General features: G+C 40.5%; 1 protein-coding gene across 1 annotated transcript; it reads right to left on the bottom strand.

The window, feature by feature from the left end:
• Window positions 1-4,272: 4,272 nt before the first annotated feature.
• On the bottom strand, window positions 4,273-19,556 carry LOC137008295 (hepatic and glial cell adhesion molecule-like). The gene is made up of 4 exons (XM_067370268.1): window positions 19,448-19,556; window positions 18,962-19,273; window positions 5,385-5,675; window positions 4,273-5,304 (listed from the first exon to the last, which is right to left on the bottom strand). The coding sequence occupies exons 1-4, from the start codon at window positions 19,494-19,496 to the stop codon at window positions 5,171-5,173; spliced, it is 786 nt and encodes a 261-aa protein (XP_067226369.1). The 5' UTR covers window positions 19,497-19,556; the 3' UTR covers window positions 4,273-5,170.
• Between the last annotated feature and the right edge of the window lie 20 nt (window positions 19,557-19,576).

The raw sequence follows: 19,576 nt of genomic DNA, 5'->3' as shown, positions 1-19,576 counted from the left end.
AAGAAGGATGTAATTCTGATGTATTATTTTGAGTGGAGGTAGACAAGTTTTCCATGGAGATGTATTCTATTAGTAAATTTTTCCAAGTTGTAATGTGTATGGAGTTCCTTGATTTCCAGTTCATGAGGATAGTTTTCTTGGCAATAGTTAGAGCCACTAGGAGTAACTGACTGTTTGTACTGCTTAAATTGATTATGGATATATCACCTAATATACAGAGGGAGGGAGACAGCGGGATGTGACATCTCATGATTTTGGACAGTGAGTCAGTAACATTTTCCCAGAGTTTTTTAACTGAAGTGCAGTCCCAAATAGCGTGTAAATAGGTGTCTGGGGTGTTTTGTGTGCAATGTGAGCATGTTTCTGAAGTAAAACCCATTTTAAATAATTTCTGTCCAGTAAGATGAGATCTATGAAGTACTTTATACTGTATAAGTTGCAAGTTGGCGTTTTTTGTCATGAAATAGATATTTTTGCAGATTTGTGTCCAGAAAGCGGCATTGGGAGCAATAGATAAATCTGATTCCCATTTAGCACTGGGTAAGCTTAATGTGTTGTCTGATTTGGATATTATTCTATATATTTTGGAAAGTAGTTTTTTTGGGGAGGTTATATTAATTAGCTCTGAGATTGGAGGGGGAAGGTCTAGATTGATTGTCTGAATATCGATTTTTGATTGAATAGATGATTTGATTTGTAAATATTCCAAAAAACAATTACTCCCAATGCCGTATTTCTGGACCAAGTGGGAAAATGGTGCCAAGTTGTTATTAAGGAGGATGTGCTGAAGTTGTGTGATGCCCTTATCTATCCATGTGCGTAAGTTGAGTGGCTTCTTGTTGACTATGAAATCTGTGTTATTCCAAATCGGGGTGTATTTAGATGGTGACAGAACGGTGTTTGTAATTTGATGAAATTTCCACCAGGCTGTCAGAGCAGCCGCTATTGTCGGCGTTTTAAAACAGTGATGCTTTTGGATTGTCTGATTATAGAAAGGTAAATCTGAAATGTTAATGTCCTTACAAATTGACTGTTCAACATCTAGCCATGTGCTTTCTGATGGGTTAGGATAAATCCATTTGTGTATATTTTGGAGCTGATTGGCCAGAAAGTAGTGGTAGAAATGTGGTGCTTCCAGTCCTCCTTGTGTTTTTGGTTTCTGTAATGTAGTCAGTTTAATTCTCGGGGTCTTATTTTTCCAATAGAATTTAGTGATGATTGAATCTAGTGATTTAAACCAGGTGAGGGTGGGTATTGCTGGAGTCATTGTAAATAAATAGTTTAATTTAGGGAGTATAGTCATTTTAATTACTGATATTCTGCCCATAATGGATAGTGGTAAATTCATCCAGCGATGAAGGTCATCATTTATTGTTTTAAGTAATGGGGTAAAGTTGAGTCCAAAGAGCTCTGACAGCCTGGGGGAAACATTAATGCCTAAGTATGTGATGTGATTGGAGCACAAAGGAATAGGTGATGTATGCGATGTCACATCCAAGCTGTTGGGATGTAATGAAAGTATGGCCGATTTACTCCAGTTGATAGAGTATTCCGAGATATTTGAGAATGAATCAATGAGTTTAATCGTTTCTTGTAATGATGATGGTGGATCTTGTAAATATAGTAATATGTCATCAGCGTAAAGACTAATTTTGTGCTGCATGTTTAGTGTTTGAATTCCTTTAATGTTGCTGTTTTGACGGACGGCTGCTGCTAATGGCTCAATAAAAATGGTGAATAATGAAGGGTAGAGTGGGCATCCTTGTCTAGTCCCCCGTTGCAGTGCGAAGGTACGTGATGTTAGTCCATTGGTGATAACCGTGGCTGAAGGTGATGTATACAGAATTTTGATCCAATTAATGAATGACTCCCCAAAGCCAAACCTCTCTAATGTGGAAAACAGGAATTTCCAATTGACCCTATCAAAAGCTTTTTCTGCATCGAGAGTAACGATGGTTTTGTTTTTTTGAGTTGATGAATAATGCATTAAGTTAAAAAGCCTACGTGTGTTGTTGGATGAAAGTCTACCTTTGATGAAACCGGTTTGATCTGGATGGATTATAGATGGTGTGACTTTTTCTATTCTATGTGCTAGTGCTTTGGCAATGATTTTAATGTCTACATTGATTAGGGAAATCGGACGATAACTTGAAGGTGATGTTGGGTCTTTATTTGGTTTAAGAAGAAGTGAAATTGTGGCTGTGTTCATACTATCAGGGAGTTTTTGTTTTGATTCAATAAGCATACGGATGAAGAGTGGTGATAAAATGGACCAAAAATGTTTGTAGAACTCAGCTGGGAATCCGTCGGGGCCTGGTGCTTTATGGTTTGGCATGAGTTTGAGGGCATTAAAAAGTTCATGTTCTGATAAGGGAGATTCGAGAGTATTTATTTGATGTTTACTGAGTTGAGGTAGGTTGATATTGTTGAAAAAAGAGTCAATGTCTTTCTGATCTGGGTCTTTTTCAGAGGAATATAATTTACTGTAAAAAATTTGAAAGATTTGATTTATTTCTTCTGGTGAATTGGTGGATTTCCCTGCTGTGTCCATAATAACTGGTATTGTAGCTTTTTCCTTATTTTGTTTGATTTGATTTGCCAAATATTTACCAGATTTGTTACAATGATGGAAGTTTTCTTGTCTTAGCCTATGAATTAGGAATTGTGTATGTTTGTTGATTAATTCGTTCAATTTGAGTTTATATTTTCTTAATGAATCCTGTGTTTCTTCTGTCGGATTATTTATGTTAATGTCTTCCAGTAGTTTGATTTTTTGTTCCAGTTCAGCTTGTTGATCCTTTTCTTTCCTTTTTTTTGTAAACGGAGAATGAAATTATTTTTCCTCTTAGTACTGCTTTCCCTGTTTCCCACAGAAGAGATGGAGATGTTTCTGGGGAGTCATTCATCTCCAGAAAGCATGCCCACTCTTTTTTGAAATAACTGTCAAAAGCTTGATCTTTCAAAAGAGATGTGTTAAATCGCCATCTGGTAGTGGGTTTATGTTGATTAATTGTGTTCCATTTTAATGTTACCGGGGCATGATCGCTAATGACTATTGGATGGATCTTCGATTCAGAAATGTTATATTAGTTATATTATATTTATTAATATTTCATTAGCATTATATTAGTTAATGAAATACGTTATTTTACCGTAAATTTAACAGATTTTTTTTTTACGTTGCTACTGTATTTTTTACGGTAAAGTTCTGGCAACCACAGCTGCCAGTTTTTTACCGTAAATTTTACTGGAATTTTTTTTACAGTGCATGTTTCTAGCATCTGTAAAACCGCTTTCTTCCATCTTAAAAATAAATCTAAACTACGATATATGCTCTCAATGAAGAATGCAGAACAGTTAGTTAATGCGTTCATGACCTCAAGGTTAGATTACTGTAACGCTCTACTGGGTGGTTGTTCCTCCCGCTTGATAAATAAACTACAACTCGTACAAAATGCAGCAGCTAGAGTTCTTACTAGAACTAGAATGACCATATTAGCCCAGTTCTGTCGTCACTGCATTGGCTTCATGTTAAACATCGTATAGATTTTAAAATCTTGTTAATTACTTACAAAGCACTAAATGGTTTAGCTCCCCAGTACCTAAGCGAGCTCTTAAATCATTCTAGTCCTTCACGTTTATTGCGATCTCAGAATTCAGGCCAGCTGATAATACCTAGAATATCAAAATCAACTGCAGGCGGTAGATCCTTCTCCTATTTGGCACCTAAACTCTGGAACAATCTTCCTAGCATTGTTTGGGAAGTAGACACACTCTAGACTAAAAACACATCTGTTTAAACTTGCATACACATAAACCATTATCTACTTCTATAATTCAAATCATGTAAATTGTTAGGCTGCATAGATTAGGTCAGCCGGAACCAGGAACACTGTTCTTCAGCTTATTTTCCACTCAATGTCCTTCAGACATCATTGTTAAATAATTGACTAAAATCATTGTTTGGTTCAATCAGTGTTACTCTGAATCCCTCAAACAATGAAACTGCAGAGTTTAGTTCCTCTCAAACACTTGCTTAGAAGTTTCCAGTGTGTCTGAAATACTTGATTAGCTGGTCCAGTTTAAATCTGAACTGGATTTGAGCAACACGTTTGGACACCCCTTGTTTAGAGATTCTTTAATGGTTTACACGCTACAGTTTAATGCTCTTCTGAAAAAATAAATGCTTGTAAGTATTCTTTCACCACACCGAAACTTTCAAGAGCCAAAAGTGTCAAAAGCTGCAGTTACTTCTGCTTTTATGCATGTGAATGTGTGAGAGAGAGATGAAGTGTGAAAACCAGAGAAGAAACTGAGCAGTGCATGTGAAATTTAGATTTTAATACTGAACAATTACATTTACATTTGCTTATAGATTATAGAACTATGAAAAATAGTAAGTGCTACAGGGTCTAAACCATCATCTGTGCTTGTGTTGTTCTGCCAAAAATTAGAGAAGAATGAAGCGATGATTGAATTCTGCTGAAACAATGACTCTCTCAGACAGTGAGTCTCTCCTACAGACCCTGCTGTAGCACCTACTACTGACTGAACTTTTGAAAATTTTGAGAATTTTCACAGTAGGCCTATATGTTTTTTCTGTAGATCCTATTGTTGTAACTACAGGTCTGGAAACACAAGACATCCTCCTTTTCTTAAGATCATTCACACATATTGTGTATTCAGATTAAATATTTTAACCTATATTACATGTATTACCAGTGACTACTTCTTTGGATGCTGTATGTTATCCTGTTCTAAATTGTATACTGTACTTTTAATTTTTTAAAGGAGCATTAAGATTTGATAAAATGAATTAACATATGACTATGTTCTCAGACTTGTCCTGGAGTAGCTAGCACCAGCCTTGCACATTTTGTATGTCTCCCTTATTTGACACTTCAGGTCTTGCAGTCTCTACTAATGAGCTGATGAGTTAAATCATGTGTGACTATCTATCTATCTATCTATCTATCTATCTATCTATCTATCTATCTATCTATCTATCTATCTATCTATCTATCTATCTATCTATCTGTCTGTCTGTCTGTCTGTCTATCTATCTATCTATCTATCTATCTATGCTATTTACTCAAACGATTTCTTGTAATACACTTTAATCTCTCCAGATCATCTCCATCTTCCTGAGAGATTAATCAGAGTTTGATGGTTATTTCTGGACGCTCTTCTTCTGTTGAAGACTTCTGGATCTGATGTCATAAACCAGAACAGCCACAGTAGCCACGCCCACCAGAGCAGAGAGAGCCAATCGGATCACAGCTTCAGTGAACCCACAACAGTGGACTTGTGAGACAAGAAATGGGCAATGTTAAAATATAAATTTAATTTAGTTTGTGAAAAAATATATAGTGCTGCTGATATACCTGCACATGTGTAACAGAGTTCAGTGATGTCCAGATGTTGAGTCTGATGGCTGATGGTATTGTTGATCACACAGCTGTAGGTGTTGTTATCCTGATATTCCACCTCCAGATGTAAAGAGATGCTGCTTCTGAGATCAGACACACTTACGCTGGAGAATACACTGTTTCCTTTGAACCAGGAGAGAGTCACATGACTCACATTCACAGCTGAACACACCAATGAACATGATGAAGATGATGATGAAGAACATTGTGAAGAGTCTCTGCTGATGACAGGAACAGGCAGATGAGCTGGAAAATATTGGAGAATAATAATTTAATTCAGTATGTAAAATAGCTCTGATATTTGTCAGGGCATTGATATCTGTTGATATTTCTTGATTTAAAGAGACCATATTTATAAAATGAAGACTTCAGATGAAAAAGCTTCTAAGTGTCATCCTTTCAATTGCTCTTAAAGTGAAATAACTGACATGTGTATTGACATGACGTCGTTAACGTCATCACGTAACAATGGAGGAGTAAAGACGGGTGGCAAGTTGAATCTGGTGTCTGCGTAGTTTAATCCGAGATAACTAGAAAGGTTATAACATTGGCGACGAGGATGTTGAAACAAGGACCTACTCATTAGTTAAATCTGGCAGTGAGTTAGACCGTACCGTATGTAGGTACCGTTCCCAAGTTCGACTGTTACAGAGATCCAGCTACGCGGGTCCATAGTGGACAAGATTGCTAAATGCTTTTGAACTCTTCGCCGATGGAAAGGGTTTTTTCAGGATGACTGATGAGACAAGCGATGCTACAAAACAAAGACAGAGAGCTTTGCTTTTACATCATGCTGGGACAGACGTGCAGGATATTTTCTCCACACTCACTGACACAGGAGGGCCAACAGACTACTCGCAGACAGTAACCGCACTGAATGCATACTTTGTGCCTCAGTTAAAGGATTAGTTCACTTTTAAATAAACTTTTGCTGATAATTTACTCACCCCCATGTCATCCAAGATGTTCATGTCCTTCTTTCTTCAGTCAAAAAGAAATTAAGGTTTTTGATGAAAACATTCCAGGATTTTTCTCCTTATAGTGGAACTTCAATGGGCACCAGACGGTTCAAGGTCCTAAAGACAGTTTCAGTGCAGCTTCAAAGAGCTTTAAACGATACCAGACGAGGAATAAGGGTCTTTTCTAGAGAAACCATCAGCCATTTTAAGTCAAACGCCGTTTACAAAAAAAGGTAAAACAACAATGTCAGACGAGGTGAAGATGAGTTTTTCGCCCTGCCCTACCTTTTTGAACCGGAATACACAGAGGAAGAAATTAGGCAGATGGAAGAGACTGCTGCGGCGACACACACCTCTCAAGCATCGGGCAGACGTGGTGGTGCACATGTGGCAAATGCCAACCATTGCCAACAGAGGAAGAATCTAGATGCTGCCACGACTGGACCATTTCAATCCCGCAATTAGAATTAGTCGGTGAGTCCCTGTTTCCATCTCACTGCATTACCGGACAAAATTTCCACCGTTACTGAGCAACAGCATTTTAAGGGGCTCGCACACCGGACGCGAAGCTCAGCGCGGAGCCACGTCTTTAAAATTCGAACGCATTGTTTTCTATGAGTGTATGGTACACACACCGCGCGTACGCGTTGCCCAGCTACAACTCAGGAAGTTGTTCAAGTGCCATGTACATTGTTTTACATTACATGTATATTATATTTCTCTCCAATCGTCGTTAATGAACATACTGACTTCACCCTGTGCTGCAAGAAACATCAGTTTTACATTCTTAGTTTAACAGCTTGAATAAAGTCTAAAAATGTATAATAAACGTAGCCTTTTCTTTCCTTTTGCTCTGTTGTGCCATTTTCCATGTACACTAACCTCAGTGCGAAATATTAAAGCATATGTAACGTTTCCCTGTTGACGTAAAACACTCCCATTGTGCAGCTCTTCTATCAGGAGTCGAGTCAAAATTGAGCTTGCGTGTATATAATGTGCGCTGCCGGTGTGCGACCCCCTTTAGAGGTGTTTATGTTCTGATGGAGAAGGGTATGACAGTCTGATGGCACTGACAACACAGGATGGAAGAACCATTAGTTGTTTTACCTTGTTTTTATTAACTGCGTGTGTCTCAATCAGCTCCCTAGTTCAGTAGTCAGGGCACTGATCAGGGAATCAGACACATTCACTTTCATGATATACTGATTCACGACCTAGGGAACTAGGGAACTGATTGAGACGCAGGGTTAGTATTTGCAATTTCAACTCGTAAACACCGACTCTGTACTTCCGCCTATGCTTGACCTTTTCAACGTAATTGCGTATTACGGGACGTCATGAACACGCATCCCAGAAAAGAGCAAGGTGAGCATTTGTGCTTATAAAACTTAAACTATTTTTTTTTTTTTTTTTTAAATGACCGATCGTTTTTCTAGATAAGACCCTTATTCATCGTCTGGTATTGTTTAAAGCCCTTTGAAGCTGCACTGAAACTGACATTTGGACCTTGAACCACCTGGTGCCCACTGAAGTCCATTATATGGAGAAAAATCCTGGAATCCATTTCTTTTCGTCTGAAGAAAGAAGGACATGGACATGTTAGATGACAATGGGGGTGAGTAAATTATCATCAAAAGTTTATTTAAAAGTGAACTAATCCTTTAAACATGGCGTTTGCAAGACAAGACGTTCTATCAGCTAAAGCAGAAAATGGGACAGACTGTGCAAGTTTGTCACATGTTTAAGGGAAGCGGCTAAAGATTGTGATTTTGGAGCTGATAAAGACAATCAAATAAGGGATGCTGTTTTGAGTCAGGGCAATTCTGAATATGTGCATAGAAAATTGCTAGAGGAAGGCACGGATTTGACACTTTCTTGCACTCTAGAAATGATGAACTGTTGAACTGCAGATGGCGGCGATGCACATTTCTCCAGAGACTGAAGTAAAAGAGACGATGAGTCTTATGTCCAGAAAAGTAGCAAGAGATCAGAAAAAATGAATGCAATAAAGTAAAGGAAATAAATCAAAACAAAACCTGCTACAGATGTGGACAGACAGGACATTTTGCAAAAGATTATAAATGTCCTGCATGTGGAAAATCATGCAGAAAGTGCAATGGAAGAGATCATTTTGCAAAAATGTGTAAAACAAAGGAAAACTCGGAACAGACAGTAGAAAGAGTTGAATCCGATGAGAAAGATGAAGAGTTTGCATTTGTTGTAAGAGAACAGAGCAACATGGACAAACTAACATTCTCAGTAGGAGTTGTCAGACTACCCATGTTAGTTGACTCAGGAGCAACAAGCAACATAGTAGATGAAGGAACGTGGGAAATGCTGAAAGGAAAAAAAGATCAAGTGCAGTTTGGCTAAATCAGACAAAAACTGTATGCATACTCAACACCAAAACAAATTAGCCTGCACATAGACAGTATAGTGACTCCAGTTGCACAGCCTCATAGACGTGTTCCGTTCCATCTAAGAGAGGCTGTTGAGGAAAAAATAAATGAGCTGCTCCACATGGACATTATTGAGAAAGTCAATGGAGCAACTCCTTGGGTAAACTCAGTTGTCATTATGCCCAAAGCAAATGGAGAAATAAGGATGTGTTTGGATATGAGTCAAGCAAACACTGCATTCACTTGTGGGAGGTTTTCGATTCCCACGGTGGATGAACTGTTGCAAGGAATGAATGGATAAGTTATTTTCAGCAAACTAGACCTGAAATGGGGGTTTATGTGTTTATGGGCATGCTGTTGTCAGAGAAAGGCATAGGCTCAACGGCAGAAAGTATGAGAGCAGCTGTGGAGGCGAGAGAGCCTGAAAATGCTTCAGAGGTGAGAAGTTTTCTCGGTTTAGCTGGCTATAGTAGCCGTTTCATACCTCATTTTGCAAGTATCTCAGAACCTCTGCACAGACTGACAAAAAAAGATACCAAATTTCCTTTCAGAACTGAACAAAAGAAAGCTTTCAAAATTCTCAAAGATAAGTTGGCCGAGGCCACAACACTGACTTATTTTGACAAGGACGCATCATTGCCGATGCTGGACCAAAGGGAATTGAAGCAATACTAGTGCAGGACCAACGAGGAGGAACAGTTCCTGTCTGTTGTGTGAGCAGGAGCTTGACAGAGTGTGAACAAAGGTATTCGCTAGCAGAGCGAGAAGCACTTGCTTTAGTGTGGGCATGTGAACGATTACACCCATACGTTTATGGTCGGAAGTTCGATCTGGTCACAGACCACAAAGCATTGGAGGTAATCTATAGCCCTCATTCAAAACCATGCGCATGAATCGAAATGTTAGTCTTGAGATTACAGCCCTATGATTTCTGAGTGATTCATATACTGGGAACATACAACATTGCAGATCCTCTGTCATGCCTGTTGGGCCCATCAGACAAAAGTGAGAGACACACACATAAAGCATTAGAACATGTGCGGTTTATAGCTGTTTGTGCGACACCCAGCGCCCTGACCACCAAGGAAGTCAAGCAGATATCAGCAAATGATGTGGAATTACAGAGACCGAGAACGGCCATTCAAACAGGTTTTAAAGACTGCCCTGCATACAGGCATATTGCAGGTGAGCTATGTGTCATTGGCCAAATAATACTCAGAGGAACAAGAATTGTTTTGCCACAGTCACTGCAAGGAAGAGCAGTGCAGTTGGCTCATGAGGGTCATCTTGGTGTTGTAGGAACAAAACAATACCTCAGAACAAAGGTTTGGTGGCCCGGAATGGACAGGGCCGCAGAAAGATTTGTGAGGACATGTCACGGGTGTCAGCTGCTGGAACCAGATGTTCCAGACCCACTGTCACCCACAGTGATGCCTGAAGGGCCATGGCAAAACTTAGCCACAGACTTGCTTGGCTCTTTGCCTGATGGACATTCAATTCTGGTTGTTGTTGACTATCACAGCAGGTACTATGAGTATGCAACCCTCAAGTCCACAACGGCAGAGAGATGTGACTGTTTGGAAGACTTTTTCATTTGGCACGGACTTCCCTTAACAATCAGGACATATTGTGGACCGCAATTCAAATCCAGTCAGTTTCAGACGTTTTGCCAGGAGAATGGTATCTACCATATCAAAATGACTTCAAAGTGGGCGCAAGCACATGGAGAAGTGGAAAGACAAAACGCATCACTGATGAAACAAGTACAGATTTCCCAAGCTGAGGGCCAGGATTGGAAAAGAGAGCTTCGCAAGTATGTGACTGTCTACAGGCCCATACAACATGCCACAACGGGCAAAAGCCCAGCGGAACTTCACTTTCAGCAGAAGATAAGAGGAAAGTTACAAGACATTACAACACCACACAGTGATCTTGAAACTCGAGACAAAGATGCGGCTCGTGACAACACATTAATGTCCTAAGACATGAAACGATCGGTTTGTTTGAGAAACTGAACAGTATTTATATAATTTTTTACCTCTAAAACACCACTATGTCCAACTGCGTTCAGCACTCGCTTAGTAAGGTCTGATCGCGCTCTGACAGCGGCAGTGATGTCTTGCTCTCATTGAAGTATATGCGCGAGACATCACTGCCGCTGTCAGAGCGCGATCAGATCTTACTAAGCGAGTGCTGAACGCAGTTGGACATAGTGGTGTATTAGAGGTAAAAAATTATATAAATACTGTTCAGTTTCTCACACAAACCAATCGTTTCGTGTCTTAGGACATAAATGTGTCGTCACGAGCCGCAGGGTTTAATTTGGACTTGTCTATGCAAGTTTTATTTACTCCTATAGCAGAAGTTCCCATCCACTCCCATTATTTGACTGACAGACGACAGTGGTTGCAGTTAAAAATCATAATTTGTGTTCTACTGAAGAAACAAAGTCACCTACATCTTGGATGCCCTGGGGGTAAGCAGATAAACATCACATTTTCATTTTTGGGTGAACTATCCCTTTAATGTAAAAAAGTATGTGTTGGATTTACTTAAAATATGTATGCACTATGTTTGCATCACAATTTTTAAGTATATCCAACTTGAAGCAATTTCATTTAAAACAAACAAGAAAACCTGTTATAGGTACTTAAATATATTTGTTTCCTCAACATTTTTTACTTAAAAACACCAGTTCAAACTACCAAGTAATAGCAAGTTGTGTTGAAACAACTTAAAATTTTAATCCAGAACAGGGACGTGCACAGGGGTTGCTCAGGTTGCCCTTCCGACTCACGTTGCCCTTCCGAGGTGGAAAAAAATAAATAAAAAAATCGTACAATGGATGCAGAATTTCACGTAGGCCTAGATAAAAAAATAAAAAGGAAAAAAAAAAATCACAAAAGCCTCATTCACTTCCATATTCGGGCACCCGTCCGAAAGTGAAAGTCAGTAGGGGAAGGGCAAACTCTGTTTACGTGGCTGCAGCGCTGCACGCGACCGGCACCTGAGCTGAGCCTGCATGAGCGGCACTAGAAGGAGATTGTCGCGGTTGTCGGGTGAGACGACTTAACGTTGCCGGAAAGGTGAGTAAGGTTATAATCGTTAACGAAAACGAACGAAAAAAACGAAAACTAGGTGGGAAAAACATTGTCGTTAACTGAAATATAAATAAAAACGAGGCATTACAAAAAAACGATAACCAAAACTGTAATGTGTGTTTGGCAAAACTAACTAAAATAAAATAAAATTATAGATTAAATGTCCTTACTTTTCGTCTTTGTCAATGTCTTTCATAGAGCAAATGTTCAGCTGCGTCTCTCACTCACGCGTCTCTCTCACATACTCGCGCACGCACAGCCCCTCCTCTCCGTGCACACCGCGCCTCCATGAGAACGAGTGTTGGAAGCAAGTTCGCGAAAGGTTGGTATCTCGTGAAAACCTTTACACAATCACACATTAAAAAGTGGTTTAAAAATATTTTTAATTCTGAATATAATTTTGTCAGTGTGTTAATGTCGACCCGAGAAGCTCTTGCTACTTTAGAAAGTTAACTAGACGCAAGTTTGATCCCTTTTTTAGGCCAGAGCAACTGCCCTTCAAAATTCCTGTGCATGTCCCTGATCCAGAACATTAAATGTCTTTAGAATAAACACAAAACATACAATTAGCAAAAAACAAAGCAATTTACTTAATTTTTGGACAGCATTTCAACAAAAGGTTTTCATAAAATTAGTACAGAAATAAAGCATTTTAGTTTGTTTTTTTGACAGAGATTGCAATACAACTCTGGAAACAACAGCAACTTATATAGTATGAAACCAAAATTAGTCTGCTGTGGTACTTCTGAAAAAAAAAAAAGTGACAATTTGACAAAAAGAAAGTTCCCATCATCCATGAATCCACCTTCATGATCAGTGTGTGTGCTGTTCCAGTTCCTCAAAGTCACCATAAGCATCCTAAAGGAAAGCAAAGCAAATGCGTATTTACTTACAACATTACTTTGTAGTTCCAGATTGTATTATATTTTTCCCACTGTAAAACATTTATATAACATAAAATGAGTTACAACTTTTTGAAATAACAAGAAAACACCTTTATATTTAATAAATAAATGTTACAGTTTGTTTCATTTCTGATTTATTTGAGTAAAATTGATTTACTGCCATTATTAAGTTGATTATTGAGGTTTGAAGTAGGGATGATAATTTACACAAATTCCCATGATCCACCATCATTTAAATTAATAATCAATTAATCGTTAATCTTGAAACCATAATGACCTTGCTTAATCAATCACTGACAAGTTTTATTGATTACTGTTATGATCACCGTCTGTTCCTGTCAGTTCCCGGACTACATCTCCCATCATCCTCTCTGCCACTCACCTGCACACACTTCACACTAATCACCAATCACCACACCCAGCTGCAGCTCATTACACGGACTATAAAGGACTCATACACACACCACCTCACTGCTAGGTCTTGTTTCCCCTGTGTTGCATTACCAAGCGTTATATCCTGTCTGCCTGTCCTGTGTTACCGTTCCTGCCTGTTTCCTGTTTGTTGACCCGTTGCTGCCTGTCCTGACCATCGCCTGCACCCTGACTACGATTCTGCCTGTTCCTTGTTGTTCCCGTTTGCTCCCGTTTGACCCTGCCTGTATGACAACGCTCACTGTAAATAAAGCTTTGCATTTGGATCCCTACCTGAGTCCCGCATTCGTTATAGAAGACCTAGCCATACCCAGGTCCAGCAAGCTTTGTGAGCGTTCCCGTCTCGGCAATATGAATCCATCTGCTCAGTTGATGTGTCTCCGTCAAGGAGACAGAGCGTTAGAGGATTATGTCAAGGAGTTTATCGGACTGGCACAGTTAACGTGTTTTGATGAGGTATGTCTCATGATCTTTTTCCGAGGAGGACTGTCTCATCCGCTGTGTTCCGTCATGCCGTTTCACGATCCCAGGTGGTCGTTGGAGCAATATATTGTCCTCGCATTGCAGCTGAGTGGTTCTAGTTTTACCGTGGGTGTCGCGGAGGAACACGACACCACGTTGCATCACGTAATGGCTGCCGCTAAAGAGGACATTCACAAGATGGCGTCAACAACAACAACAACGCCAGTTCATACCCTCGCTGATCGCCCAGAGTCAAGTCACGTCTTCGCTGATCACCCAGAGCAATGTCACGCCTTCGTTGATCGCCCAGAGCAATGTCACGTCGCCGCTGATCGCCCAGAGCACCGTCATGCCTTCGCAGATCGCCCAGAGCAACGTCACGCCTTCGCAGATCGCCCAGAGCAACATCACGCCTTCGCTGATCGCCCAGAGCAACGTCACGCCTTCGCTGATCGCCCAGAGTCACGTCAGGTCTCTAGATCAGTCCGGGAGTGGAGAGGGTTGCGTTCCAGTGTGACCGATCCACCGTTGATTTCAGTCCGAGCAGCTGGCATCCCCAAGTCTCCGTCGGCCGCTTCGCTCTCAAGCCCGGTGGCCACTTCGCTCTCCGCACTCAAGTCTCCGCCGGCCGCTTCGCTCTCAAGCCAGCCGGCCGCTTCGCACTCAAGCCGGCCGCTTCGCACTCAAGCCAGCCGGCCGCTTCGCACTCAAGCCAGCCGGCCGCTTCGCTCTCAAGCCAGCCGGCCGCTTCGCTCTCAAGCCAGCCGGCCGCTTCGCTCTCAGGCTCGCCGGTTTCAACGCTCTCAAGCTCGCCGGTTTCAACGCTCTCAAGCTCGCCGGTTTCAACGCTCTCAAGCTCGCCGATTGCAGTGGACTTAAGCACCCTGGACGCGATGGACGAAATGGCTGCTTTGCCAGTGCCCACGGGCAAGATGGCCGCCCCTGCGGTGCTCAAGGACGCAGGGGTTGTTCCAGCCATTGAGTCCGCTCCAGCCAGTGAGTCCACTCCAGCACAGTCTGCTCTCCTGGTCTGTCCTGTCTTGGCCCAGAGGGCTGTGCTCACTTTTTATGTCTTGGCTGTCCTGCGTGCAGTGATGAACTCAAGCTCTATGGACTTTGGAACAGTCTGCCAGCCCGAGCAGCCCGCTGTTGTCTCAGAGCCGTCCGCTGTCGTGCCAGAGCAGCCCGAGTCGCCAGCTGTCGTCCCAGAGCAGCTCCAGCCTGAGCCTGCTGCCATCGCTGAGCTGTCCACTCTTCTTGATACGGCCATGGAGGCCGTCACCGAGCTGTCCGCTCTCCCTGATATGACCACTGAGCACCCTTGGTCAGCCCTGCTGCCGCCGCCCAGGCCGCCTGCACTGCCGCTGCCACCGCCCAAGCATTCTGCCCTGCTGGTGCCATCCAGGCCTTCGGTCCACGAACCTGTGACGGGCCCCGCTGAAATCCCCAAGAACTTTTTGGGGGGGGGCAGTGTACCTGAGGGTGGGGTGCTTGTGGGTGGGGACCCTGCTCAACCATGGCCATTAAGGGCCTCTGAACTGTTATGGCCATCTTTGAACTGCAAATTATTATGGCCTTTAATGGACTCTGACCCGCTGGGGTCACCGATAGACCCTGACCTGCCGTGGCCGCCCGAGCCACCTGACCTGCCGTGGCCGCCCGAGCCTCCTGACCCGCCGTGGCCGCCCGAGGCTCCTGGACCTGCATTGGGGACCCCGTTTCTGTCTGCATGCAGGTCTCCAATGCACCCACCCTCCCTCCCTAGCTGTTCCTTTTACGCCGCGAGGACGCGCCTTCCGGGAGGGGGGCGTTATGTTATGATCACCGTCTGTTCCTGTCAGTTCCCGGACTACATCTCCCATCATCCTCTCTGCCACTCACCTGCACACACTTCACACTAATCACCAATCACCACACCCAGCTGCAGCTCATTACACGGACTATAAAGGACTCATACACACACCACCTCACTGCTAGGTCTTGTTTTCCCTGTGTTGCATTACCAAGCGTTATATCCTGTCTGCCTGTCCTGTGTTACCGTTCCTGCCTGTTTCCTGTTTGTTGACCCGTTGCTGCCTGTCCTGACCATCGCCTGCACCCTGACTACGATTCTGCCTGTTCCTTGTTGTTCCCGTTTGCTCCCGTTTGACCCTGCCTGTATGACAACGCTCACTGTAAATAAAGCTTTGCATTTGGATCCCTACCTGAGTCCCGCATTCGTTATAATTACATTACTAATGATTAATAGATCAATCATTGATTAATCGTTAGCATCCCTAGTCTGAAGCTCAACTTTCAAGATGGTGGAAATCAAACTAATTTCATAGAAACAGATATCGCTCTGGGGTGCGTTTCCCAAAGCGAACTATGGTCGCAAGTTCCGTCGTTACCGATATAGTTTAATGGGACTTATGACCATAGTTGACTACGGTGCTTTCGGGAAACACACCCCTGAACTGCTCTTTCTCATGTGGACGTCTGTAAAAATAAATTTGCATGGCACTTCAGTGATGAAACTCATGCATTCAAGAAGCGATTTATTCACGGCGGAGGAGTGAGTCTTGTAGGAACATGCACGCTGCTTACGCGGTCAGTCGCATGATTGTCTGCTGTAAATGAAATGTCATATGCTTGGAATAATGAGAAGAGTAAAATACTATTTATAATTTGATGATTTAAATCTCCTGCTTGAAAATAATAAAATAGATGTGCTATATTTGAAATGGTTTTCTATATGGCATTTTATCTCAAAATGATGCATGTCATTATAAAAATGGGGAAATTAGCAGGAATAAGTTAACGCAGCCTCTTATTTCCATGATCTAAGCATAAAGCTGCTTGGTTTATATTTTAATGCATCCAGTTCTACATAATACATATTTTAAAATGGTATTGCACACCTGTTGCTGCCAGAATAACAGCCCATTTGAAATGGTATGTGCTTTATTTCTCTTTCTCCTTTTGTTCTTAACATCTTCCTCCACTGTGGTGGAGCGGTTATGAAATATTGCTTTTGGAAATACTTTACAACATTTCTGTAGGTAACAGTAAAAAAACAGTAAGTAGTTCGGCCAGGCATTTTTAAAGTGGGTAGTGGGAGACATTCTGGATTCAGGCGGCAATAAAATCACCAGCTAGCCCCTGTAAATGCTGAAAATACCTTACGTCCCCATGAGAAACAGTTACTGTTGAATAGGACTTATCTCTCTTATCTGACACACTCAGCTGAGTTCATGGAGCTCTCTCCTGATGAACTGATGATCTGAATCGTGTGTTTTAAATAAGAGAGATGTGCAAAAATGTTCAAAACAGGGGTCACCAAGACCAGGATTAAAAACCACTGCCATATATAGTGTTCAATGTATTCCAGACACTCACCTGCTGATGCCTGATGAGATTATCAGTGTTGTCACCATTGAACTCTGAATCAACTTCTCTGTGTATTTCCACAGCTTTGGGTTGAGAAGTGCATGAAACAAAAAGTTGATTTTCACGGTGGATACACTCAAGCTTTTATATCTAAAATTTTTAAAGAAAAATATGCCTTTAAAGCAGACAAATCAGCCAAAATGCAGAAAACATGCCAGGTTCACCTTTTTTCTTCTTCTTTTTTTTTTTTGGCAAAGACAAATTGTCAAAAACTATTAATAGTCAAGTGTGAAATTAACAAAAGTTGTTACCTTCAGAAATTGATCTAACAGGATCCACGATGAATGGAGAGAAAAACAACAGTATTGAAGAAGATAAAATATGATTAGTCTAGCTTTTTCAATTCTTATTATATATTCTTTCTGGAGCTGAGTGAAAACTCAGTGTACTCAATGCATGTGTGTTAGTACCAGGGTAGTGGAGAAATGACCTGTAACTCAGTTATGTATTTCATTACTGTTAAATTTTAAATGGGTGGTAATCAAATTACAGTTACATCCAAAAAGTATTTTAGATTACCAAAGTGATTACTTTGAATTTTAATGTCATATAAACTGTGATGGGCATTTAATTTAAACAGAAATTGGTGATTCACTGAGTCAGACAGCTACAGTTCTGCTCATAAGTTTCATTCCCTTTGTAGGATATGCAAAATTTTAATAATTTTAACAAAATAATAGGGATCATAAAAATTGCATTTTATTTTTATCTAGTACTGTCCTGAATAAGCTTTTTCACATAACAGTTGTTTACATATACTCCACAAGACAAAATGACTTTTTTTATTAAAACTGCCCCATTCAAAAATGGCAATACCATTGAATCTTAACTATCCTGTCATTACTGGATGATCCACAACTGTTTTCATGTTATGATATTTATGCAATCTTCATGAATACGTGCAAACACTATATGCATTTAAGCAAGCAATCCGTTTGATGGAAGTGTGCACATAATAAAATATACTGGCTTGCAAAGTGGTTTCTTAATTTATGTGCAATAAACTTACATGTAACTTTGCAAACTAGTATTCATAACACTTTTCTAATTATTGAAGAATTTACAGCAGTTCAAACTATTAGTTTTATTTTGTTAATATAAAACTAAACTTTAGTTCACCTCCTTTCATCATCTTCACCACATTGCGCTTCAGAAAGTTGTACTTCCAATTTAGGAATACCCCCATCTAAACAATAAATTAGTGTTAATTAATGTTTATAAAGTCAGAATCTAATGTGTTATTTTGTTAATATAAAGCTAAACTTTTCTTACCTTCTTTCACCATTGTCCCCACATCACTCTTCAGAAAAAGTTGTATTGTGCTTCCTGTTTAGGAATACACCAACTAACACAATAAACAAGTGTTTATGAATGCTTAAAAAGGAAAGCTCTAATATTTTAGTTAATGTTTTTATAGACAGTTTACCTGACACAGTTCTCGCTGTCTTCACCACTTCACGCTTAAAAATGGCTCCAGCTTCTGCTCATTGGCTGGATATAATATTTGCACATCACGCAGCTCACAAATACCTTAAATTTTAAGTCAGGTTTACTTAATTTTAACCAAGTTGTAATGCTAGTTGATGTTACTTTTGTTTTTTCATTTACTTTACGCATACACTTATGTTTACCTTTTAGTTTGCATTTTTGTTTTAGAATTTGTAGCTTGAAATGTTTTATATATATATATAAAACGGATGTTGAGCCAACAAATATTTTTTTTCAGTGGATGATCCATGGGTGTTTTTTTTTTTTGAGTATACATAACAAAAATAACACACATTTTGTTTCTGCAAGGTTTATGTAAACTTGATCTGGACTGTAAATAAGTAATTCTCTCCTCACCATAGACAGTGAGATTGATGGTGTTGATCGTTGTGTCTCTGGAGACTGAATAAAGTCCAGAGTCTGTGGTTCTGCTGTTGATGATGGTCAGAGATCCAGTCTGATCCAGTTTCAGTCTGTCTCTGAATCTCCCTTCAGCATTATCACCAAAAAACTTGCTCTCTTTGTTTTTCTTTACTTTAGCTATGAGAATGTCCCCAAACTTCCAGTTGATCTCTTCATCTCTGTGTATTTGAGTGAAACTAGAGTTCAGAGAGACTGATTCTCCCTCAGTCACTGACTCTGACTTCACTGCATCAGCAACAAACACACCTGAACACAAACACAAACACCACATTTGGAGTTTTTCATTTTCCACAGAAGTATTTCTGAAGGTTTAGTCTGATAAAACTTGACAATATTAGAGTAAAATGAATGATGGAGACAATAAAGATCAGATTGTATGTGGAGAAATGATAATATAAAGAGAACTACAAAAATACTCACCAGTCAGACTCCAGGAGAACAACCAGAAGAAAATAAACGTATCAAACATCTTTTTTAACAGTTTCAGAAATGTTATAATAATCAAGTCCTGCGCTCTTGCGTATGTCGATTGTTCTGTCAGTGTGTAAT

Source organism: Chanodichthys erythropterus, chromosome 3 (genome assembly GCF_024489055.1).
Source record: "Chanodichthys erythropterus isolate Z2021 chromosome 3, ASM2448905v1, whole genome shotgun sequence".
Classification (NCBI taxonomy): Eukaryota; Metazoa; Chordata; class Actinopteri; order Cypriniformes; family Xenocyprididae; genus Chanodichthys; species Chanodichthys erythropterus.
Note: the sequence above shows the minus strand (reverse complement) of the source record. Positions and strands in the feature narration are given on the sequence as shown.